Source organism: Culex quinquefasciatus, chromosome 1 (assembly GCF_015732765.1).
Source record: "Culex quinquefasciatus strain JHB chromosome 1, VPISU_Cqui_1.0_pri_paternal, whole genome shotgun sequence".
Classification (NCBI taxonomy): Eukaryota; Metazoa; Arthropoda; class Insecta; order Diptera; family Culicidae; genus Culex; species Culex quinquefasciatus.
Window position 1 is genome coordinate 16,494,396 of NC_051861.1, and position 9,727 is coordinate 16,504,122.

At 40.4% G+C, this 9,727-nt stretch overlaps 1 protein-coding gene across 2 annotated transcripts in view; it reads left to right on the forward strand.

Moving 5' to 3' along the window:
- The window catches only part of LOC6051155, a 263,249-nt gene that overhangs the window by 182,295 nt on the left and 71,227 nt on the right, over nucleotides 1–9,727 (forward strand). For both annotated transcript variants that reach the window (XM_038248624.1, XM_038248626.1), the window contains exon 7: nucleotides 7,833–7,973. In XM_038248624.1, the coding sequence (XP_038104552.1) occupies nucleotides 7,833–7,973 (141 nt within the window). The remainder of the gene's footprint in view (nucleotides 1–7,832; nucleotides 7,974–9,727) is intronic.

Here is a 9,727-nt window from a genome sequence, read left to right on the forward strand (position 1 = left end):
AGTCGATTTGCAAAAACCTACAGAATTGCTCAAACGCTTCAAATCAGTCTAATGCACATAATACACGATTCCGTTGAAGTGTTTTTTTCGGTTCCACAGTACAAATATCAATTCCACTCAAATCTCGCTCAACAGCGTCGAGCGTGTGTATTTTCGCTGAAGCGCCACCGTTTAACAGTGATGGTGCTCAAGTATCGTTTTGCTTTGGTCTGAAAATCCCACTTTCCGAAAAATTCCCATCGCAAAACAACTTCAGCCCAAATTGAGCCGTATCCAGTTTCAGTTATCAATCAAACCGCGTGCTCGCGAGCATATTTCGGTTGGGCATAACGTGAATAAAAAGAACTCAGTTTGTCTTTAACGTATGAAGCACTCACGCGCGAAAAAGGGTAAAATTCTCTGTTTTCAAGTGCGGAAAACCATTTACCGTCTCTTTCCTCGGAAATACTCTTTGGCATGCCACACATATGACATTTCCTCACATAAAGGGACGCACACAGAATGAAAGGCTCGAGCACAAAGAGACATCTAGACAGATACACGTTTCTCGAGGAAGTAAAGGCAACATGGGAAAAATGAAAGCAATTTCGATGAATAAACATCATTTTCCGCTCGACAAATAGAGGCAATGATTGGTGGATTAACTTTTGGCGTTTTTTTGGTAAGGGCTCTCTCTCTTATGTCGGTTTCTTTGTGGCACTCCGGATTGGTTATGTGTGGCGCGTGAGATAGTGTTTTTTCCAGCTGTGATTGACGGTGTTTGTCTTACGAGCGTATTTGTACGGATTTGAGGGAGAATCCCAGCCGTTACGGGGATATATTGATCCAACAGATTTGGTGAGATCACCATTGTGCGTCTTCGGGCAGAGCTTCAAAATGTTTCAGAGTCACACGACTCCACCGAGACAGAACCCAGGGAGACGACTCCTACCCCTGGATTGAGCTAACGACTTAACCTCAAGGTTAGACCGGGGACAACATTTACTTCCCCGTCCGACGGAAGGCGTAATCAGATAAATCTCGTCTCGAAAAATGTGAGATCGAACCCAGGCCGACTGGGTGAGGGACAATCATCGGAGTCACGTATTCTAGGTATTATTCAAAACATTAACGTACGAATCTATAAAAATATTGAGGTGATTTCTTTGAAATTTTCGAGTTACAGCAAAAAAAAACTGAAAAAAGAAATGTCAAATCGTTGTAACGTCACGGCAGAATGTATCATATCATAAGTACTCGCGATCTTGGTTTGCATTAGTGTGAGTTCACCACTCCGTGCCTCGAAAACCAAAACATAAGCTAACGAACAATAGAGTTATCTTAGCTCGTTCTCACACACACTAGCGCACCATTTGTTTTGCTGACCGGTACAAAATTTAACCTCAATCTTTTTCGTGTACGTACACGCAATACATGCGCACGTAGATAACTCTATGGACCGTGCCAGGAAAACCAAAACATAAACATCGCGAGTGCCTTAGGTAGAAAGCCATGACCTTCCGGAACGATTACACACGCCACAAACAAAACACTTTTATTTTTACAATTCACACCTCAAAAAACTTCTGTTAATTCCAGAGGGAAATAAATACCTAGCTCGGTTGTTACGTCTATAATAGAGAAGCAAGAATCAAAGTAAGCTTCTGCTGCACGACTTTATTTCCCAAAATTCAGCTGACACACTGACCCAGCACATCACTCAATTTGGCTTAACGATGCCCCAGTGGTCCTCAAACACCATGAATGGGGGGCAGCACTTCATCATCATCCCAGAAGCAGCACACACATCACATCATTTTGTGGTGCCCCCAGAAAAGCCAGCTGGATAATTAGACTGTGGAGTACATCCCACAAGCAAATCTGACGAGTACTAATGAAGTACCAACTGCTCCCCAACGCTCCTCCTTCGACCAAATTCCGGGGAAAACACAGAAAAGCACTTCCGGCACACGTAAAACGAAAAACAGCTCATTTGCGAGCGCGACGCCACCTGTCGTCCCAGCTCCACCCGAAATCAACAGGAAGGGCACGTTCCAGATGGCTAGAAGAGAGAAGACAGGAAGCAAAAAGAAAAACTAGTGTGTTTAAATCAAAACAACACACGTCGAGCAGTTCGAGGAAAAACACAACGAAACGAGTTGTGTAGTGCCAAAAAGCAGAACTCGAACGATGATCCTGTTAGGGGTGAACACATGTGCCGCATTGGCGGCATGTCTATTTTGTGTCTGTCGATTGACATCGATAAATAGCGTTCCGGGGGGCACGTCTTCATCGAAGACAATGGGACCGACACGGAGAAATGAGGCGAAACTGTGGCGCTCCAATTGTCTGTGTCAGTTTTCGGGAAATAAATGATCCTCGGTTGTCCTCGATGCAGGCGTGCTGACATGTTCTGACCAGGGATGTGCAATAAGCGCTCATGAAGTTTGTTTGACAGAAAATTGACGGAGTTGACAGATGACAACACTTTTCATCGAGCACAACATGACTTACCTCATTGAGGTCGTAGATGATGGCATTCACTCTTGGAGCATTGACTGTCACTGATGGTTCTAAATTTATGGTCCCGAAATCAATCACGATATGTAAAATGCTTCTACAAACAACACGAAGAACCCCATTTTATTGATGCATTCTAAATCTAGTTTTTAATGGTTTGTTTTCCTAAAGAACATGGCCGACATAGAATGATATCTTTCAGAGTCTTAAACCAATGTATTTTGGGCAACCTTAAGTAGAAAAAATAGTCATCGTGTCAATGTCAATAGTCAATGTGTCTTATAGGAAATTTTCTCAGCTTTCCAATGCTTCTAAAAGCGAAATGTTTCATCGGGAAATTTTTGAGAAATTTCCTCTATTTTAAGCTTTTTGTTTTAAAATCCTTTATCATTTATTGGAAACTTTTAAATAACAGTCCAGGAAACTTGTCAAATGATGCGTTTCATGTGTCATTTACTCATCAAAATGTGCAAAACAAGACAAGAAACAATTTTTTAGAACGTTGCAATTCGCTAAACATTAGAATAATGAAGTTTTAACCGGATTTTTGAAGATATGGGATTTATTCAGAAATAAAAATCATTAAACCGTATTTAAATATGATTTTTACAAGAACAAATAGATTATTACATAACTGTTGTGTACAAATAACACCGGTCTGCTCTGATTTAGCTTGTTCAACCGAAACTTTGGCAGGTTCGTGATTGATAGGGTATTCCCAAGATTTTTATGAATAACTATCATATTTCCTTAACCAAACATCAACCAGTTCCATGGATTCAAAACATGTTTAATATTCGAAATTGAAATGCAAACTACTGTTACAAGCTTTAGGAGAAATACTTTTCATTAGTATGAATGATTGTTTTAGTTTTTTTGGTAATAAATGAATAAAGAATTAGCAATATAATAGAAGTCTTATAATTCGCCTTTTTTTATTTTTTTTTATATGTACCATGATTTTTGTTCTAATAGTTTGGAAAAGAAGTTTCTGTTTGTTTTTTTTTTTTTTTTGTTAAAATAATATTTAATTTTTGTTCAAACAAAAAAAATGTTTGTGACGGTGTTTTCAGGCTGATATCTTTCAGAGCCTAAATCCAAGGTATTTGACACTTCAAAAAGATTACTTCTGTCAAATCGATGCCAACATTTCAAAAAGCATCATGTACAAACTATGCGTTTTGAGAAAAACGCATTTGAATGTTGAGCATCCATTTTCAATTCCCATTTTAATATAAAAGCAAAATAAGATGCTCTAATGATAACAAACGATGAAAAACGTTACTTTTATTGATACTTGATCATCAAAATTCAAAAAAACATTTTTTCCGTAATTTTATTTGAGAAAAACAAACATAACTTCTTTCTAAATCACCAACGTCGATATCACCCTGCTGTCATTGAAGGGGACGCTTTTCTTATGATTCGTTTTTCTTCGCCGAATGTACATGGCGCTTTTTTCATGTTGCCTTTTTTTTCGTCACGAGGTTCATGTAGTCTTTTATTTGACAGGTTGACAGGGCTTTATAAACAGGGACTACTGATGGCAGAGATTTTGCTTATGTTACTTTATTTAAAATCATGACTAAACAGACTTTACTGAAGTAACTTTTTCTAATTTTGGTGGAGAGGTAGCTTACTAGGAGTACTTTCAGAATATGCAATAACCCAGAAAGTGTCAAAATGTACATGATGCCTTTTGAAATGTTACCGTCGAAATGGGTGTAGAAATTTTTGATGTCATATTAGACAGGTCCAGGGAATCTTTCCAAACACTGCCTATACGGTTTTACGCCGACTCAATTTTCAGGTTAGAAATTTGACAGCTTGGCTGCACTGTTTACATTTGTTGCACGTGTGTCAGCAAAAATGTGAGTGCGTGTGCGCTCGTGACGTCACGCAGTAAAACCTAATTCTGTTTATCGTGGAACTTCAGAGCATAAACATACATAAACGTGTAGCTGAGGATGATAAACTGGGGCCACCCTTATACTAGTGACATTTGCAACAAAGTCAAGGTAACTCTAGGAGCTTGTTGTTTGTCATCTTTTATCAAACTGGGTAGGCTGAGCGACAGTTTAGAAAGGAAATTCGATTCAATGCATTTCCGCTGGATGCACTTTTCTGGAAGGGATGCACTCCGAAGCAATATGAAACTCGATTCTAGCCATAAAATAATTCAATAACATGCTGATGTGTTGACTCAAATGTTTCTTTTTGAATTTATTTTCGATTCGATTGGAATCGATATTATATAGATGTAGAATCGAATAACCTTTTGAATAAATATTATACATCGTTGTGATACGAGTACCACATTACATACCTTTCAGCACTAAACTCATCAATATGCTCCGTTTTACGCCAAAGGTGTCTGAAATCTCTTTGAAGACATTTTTTGAAGTCACGCTAAACCTGTTCGCAAATAATGACATTGCGCTTTGACAGTGAGATGTCATTGTTTTTCCTTCTCAAGTCCACGTCTGTCCCTACTATTTTCACTTCAATTAAATTAAGCATTCAGAGCTGTCTCCAATGGAGCACTTCCATTCGAGCAGTTTTTGCTTTTTTCTACAATGTATTTCTTATGGAGCGAACTGTCAAAAACTGCTCGACTGCAGGTGCTTCATTCTGACAATTCAATATTCAGTTCGAAAACACCTCACCCCCAACCCTCAAATCACGTTCGCTCCCCAGAGCTATTTAAATAGTTTGACAGTTTTCTCATCGAATAATGCTGTTAACGCTCTGGTTCGGTACGCTCGAAAGGTTCTTTTCCGGGGAAAAGGCAAATTCTCGTTACCATTTTTCACTCTCTTGGAGATTCTAGAATGAATAAGAAAACACACGAGATTTTTTTTTCATTTCACATTCCCACCCGCTTTCGCCCGTGGCGCAAAACTTTGGCCAAACAAACAAATTGCTGTCAATCGAAAACAATCCGACAGCACTGGCACTGGATTCAGGCCATGCAAATGGTTCGAACAAGTGCAACTTTCGAAATGGATTAATTTCGCTAATGGAATTGTTGAAAGTTTGAAGAAATGTTTCGCCGCGTGGCGGGAGGTGGGGGAAGGCTTAGGCGAGTTCTTCTAGATGATATTGTCGATTTGACCCGAGCCTGCCACTTCAGCATTTTTTTAATTTTTTCCAAATAACTAAATTACCATTGCTAGAAACACTGTTTTGTAACTATTAAAATGGTTAATGCTGTCCTTACTCTTCATTTTCAGTCTATGGTCTAATTCTTGAAGAAGATCCTGAGAATGGCCATCGCTGAATTCGTAAAAGAAACCAATTCCCAGAATCGCAACTGGCCAGACCAGCGCCCCCAGCATCAGACTCTGTCACAATATTTACTGACCACATAAAACGCCGCTCCACCTTCCAGCAAGTACCATCAAAATCTATGGGCCCATTTGGGTTCATTTTAGAGAAAAGTCCAATATTTACTTTGCATTCCAAGCCACCAACGACCCCACTCTTGCCAGTTGGTATTCCGGAACCTCTACACAAGATTATTTATGCATTAGAGTAGGAAGTCCTTTGTCCACATTTCCTCCAGTTTTGGAAACTTTCGGCTGCGACCCACATCTTGGACTGGAAGTTTCACCGGAAGAACATCTCCAGACATTCAACAAATGTCACTCAATTATTTACTCTGTCAAACGTACAAGAACAAGACAAGACATTCTTCGCATTCAACGATCCGGATTCCTCCTTGGCCAGGTTGTAGTTACCATTTTACACCTTTTTGTTTGTTTACGTTGCAATATTACCCAGAACCAGGTTGGCGTCGTCGTTCCGTTCCAGTCATTTCTAGAGTGTAAGATGACGACGACGACGTTTATTGCCTTCCGGTCATGGCAACACTCCCACTCCCTTTCTGCGGTTCAACAGCAGGTTCTGGTTCCGGGAGATGCTGGCATTCTGCATACACATCGTAACGTCAACGTCGCCGTAGTCGTGGAGCTATTTCCATCTCCAGAATGGCTTTATTCTAATTGACATATTGACAGATTGACAGTGGTGTACCTACTCGGTGAAGGGTGGCCAAACTCATTACGTACCTTTAGGTTTACATTTCTTGCCTTTTTTAACATAAGCACCAAAGTGTAATGTAAGCATTCAGAGTTTTTTGCTCACGCGTTATGCCAACATCCGTTTGAAGTAGATATTTGTGTCAATATTGTGGCCAACTGACAAGAGTTAGAGGAATTCCCTAAATATAGGGGAAATATACCCTTTCTAATCAAACGCCTATCTTCGTCATATGGAGAGTTTGATGCTCGATTAAAGCTCCAAAAATACTTTTCACGCTACAAACCTACCAGCAACAGCACCGCCTCGAGTAAGCACGCAAATTTATGCCACTTTATGGCCAAAAAAGATCAAATTTAATGCACTTTTGATCATAATTTCTATTTTGCGAGACCATTTTTCATCATTTTGGTGGCACACACATCCACACGCAAGATCAGAGGTTTACTGCTTAACGAAAGTCGCCATCAATATCTTTTAACTTGCGCTAACGATTTCAAAGCGCTTAAGATATAAAATTGCTTCCAACTACCGGCAACATGTTCTTTTGCACATTAGTTAGTCACTCACTTGAAAAATAATCCCAAAAAAATGTAAATAATTAGCAAGCGCCATCAAAAAAACAAACGCGCCAAGTCTTTTGACGTTTCAATTTTGACTACCCATTCCAATCGAAGGCTGAAGAAAACCGAGCGAGAAGCGAAGGCAAATAAAGAACAAAGGGTGGCCACCAACACCACCAACATACTGGTGCAGCGCCTGTTGGGGTGAGCAAGTGCTGCCAGGAAAGTTTCGCTATGAATGCTACTTTTCGTGAGTGTTCGCTTAAAATTTCATCAATTTTGGCAGCACTAAGCAGACCCAAAAGAGCGCTGGAAGAAAAAAAGAACTAAGCTGAAAATAGAAAAATGGGCGTGGCCCAATGCACTCGACTGATTAGAATGCATTTTTGAAATATTTTTTTTAAATGCTTGTAAAAGAAATAGCATAACTTTTAATAAAACTGAAAATAAACAGAAATGTTCACAAAAAGTTGCTCTACTCGTTGGTGTACTTGGTTTTAGTGAATTTCAAGGAACAATCCAGATTATCCAGCATCATTCAAACACGACCGCTTATTAGGCTTAAAATAGGCATATTTCCCCTAGCTATGTACCATTCCCGCAACTGTTGTGATTCATGAGTTCACTTTCACCCTTCGATACGTGTCTTCTCGGATAAAAAAGGCTTTTGCCTTTTTTTCTTTCCTCATCCAACTTACCGTACTGTTTTTCTTCTCTTTCCGTTTCCAGATTTCAACGGCGACGGCAAACCAGACAACATCACGTTCATGATCAAACGCATCAAGGTGCACAACCTGAACGCCCTTAAGGATCCGTCCTATCGGTTCGCCGGCAGCTACGGCGTCGAGAAGTTCCTGGAGCTATTTTCGGGTAAGTTTTGCGCAGTTTTCTCTGTGTTTTTTTTTTTAGTTTTTTTCCACGTGACGGTTTGCAAATCATTCGGAATGTAAATATAAATATTTATTCACTATGCATGCACTCTTCATCGTGCGCCATTTTGTGCTCGATTGGCTCAATTTTATTGGTGGATTTTTTTCCGCTCTCAAACAAAACAGAATTGCTTGCATTCGACCGAGTCGACGACAGGGTTTCCCGATTGACTTATATTGCTGTCAAATGCAATATAACATTGAATAATGTGATATTAAATCAGCGTGTTACAAACTGTCTTTAAAAAACACACACACACTGATTAAAAAGTATTTAGAAAAAAATTATGTTCTTTTTTAAATTATAAAAACAGTTCCAAAATTTCAGCAACACTGCCCCTAACACACGGCGGCGAGATGAAAATGGTTTGCCATAAAACTGGCGCGATGACTGTCAATGCATATTTTATTGGTCATTCCGCGAGCGAGGAGGTCCCCACTTCCTTCACACACCGCATGGGAGCCGAGGTTGACCGAAAATAAATTGCCCTGCTCCGGCATTCGAGGAATGGTTTGGGAAGCGGAAGGACGCGTATTTTCGATTACCTTTTTTAAGGGGTTTCACCATTTTCCATCTAAAGTAAGGTGATAGATCAGCGAGAAGTGATTTGTATTTTCGTTGGGAAAAACCAATCGTTGTGCTTTGGAAGAAACTGCGCGTAAGAACTGGCAACACTGCCAGTTCTACGACGTTGCAACGAAGTAGGCATGGTGGCCTCCGAGCCCGAATTCACTAACTTTGACCTCAGCTCTCAAAAATGACCCGACTCTGACTCTAATTACTACTCTGATGGCCTATCTACAATCACTTAGCTTAGAATAGTTAAGTAAAGTAAAACTTAGAAAATGTACACAACTTACGGCCGTCATCCACAATCAACTTAGAAAAATTGCTGGGCTGATATACGTTGCTATGCAGTTGTTTGTTTACCTTTGATATGGCAACGTCAACTTACCGTAGATTTTGAAATTTTCCAAACCATACGTCAAGTTTCTAATTTTATTCCTTTTCATTGTAGAAGATCAGATTCATTTCCATTGATTCAAACTCCTAAGCTAAGTGAAATTTTCTAAGTTAAGTGATTGTAGATAGGCCATGACGCCGACTCTGAAGGCTTCTCGACACCGGCGGCCATCTCTCCAAAATGTCCCGACTCCACAGACTCCAACTCCAACTCCGACTCCGACTCCACTACCTTGGTTGCTAGAAACACGAGTAATATAATTTTTGTGCCTTCAAATGTTGGTTTGTCCCAAGACGCAACCTAACCTAAGAAACGCAAATAAATCAACGCCAACTGCAATCGATTCCTGCTCCGAATGCGAAGAGCTCCGAAAACCAAGCCAAACTAGAGGTGTCATCGTACCAGATCGGTCCTCCGGTCGGTGGATTTCCCAACCGTCTAGTCTGGTGTCTGTTGCTTTCGCTACCACATCCTAGAACTCGTCCCCACAAAAAAAAACCCGGACCTACGGTTTTCCCCAAAAATGCACACATTTTCCCGGAAGCGCACCAGGTTTTCCCCCAATTTTCTGCTTATCATGGCACACATTATTTTCCCTAGATTTCCGCCGCTTTTCTTGCCACGGCCACACACACACACACACATTCCCGAGACCGGAAAGCGCCGAAACGGATGAAGTTCCTGAGGTCTGAAAAATGACCGGTTTTCAGGAGGGTTGGGGAGGAGAGGG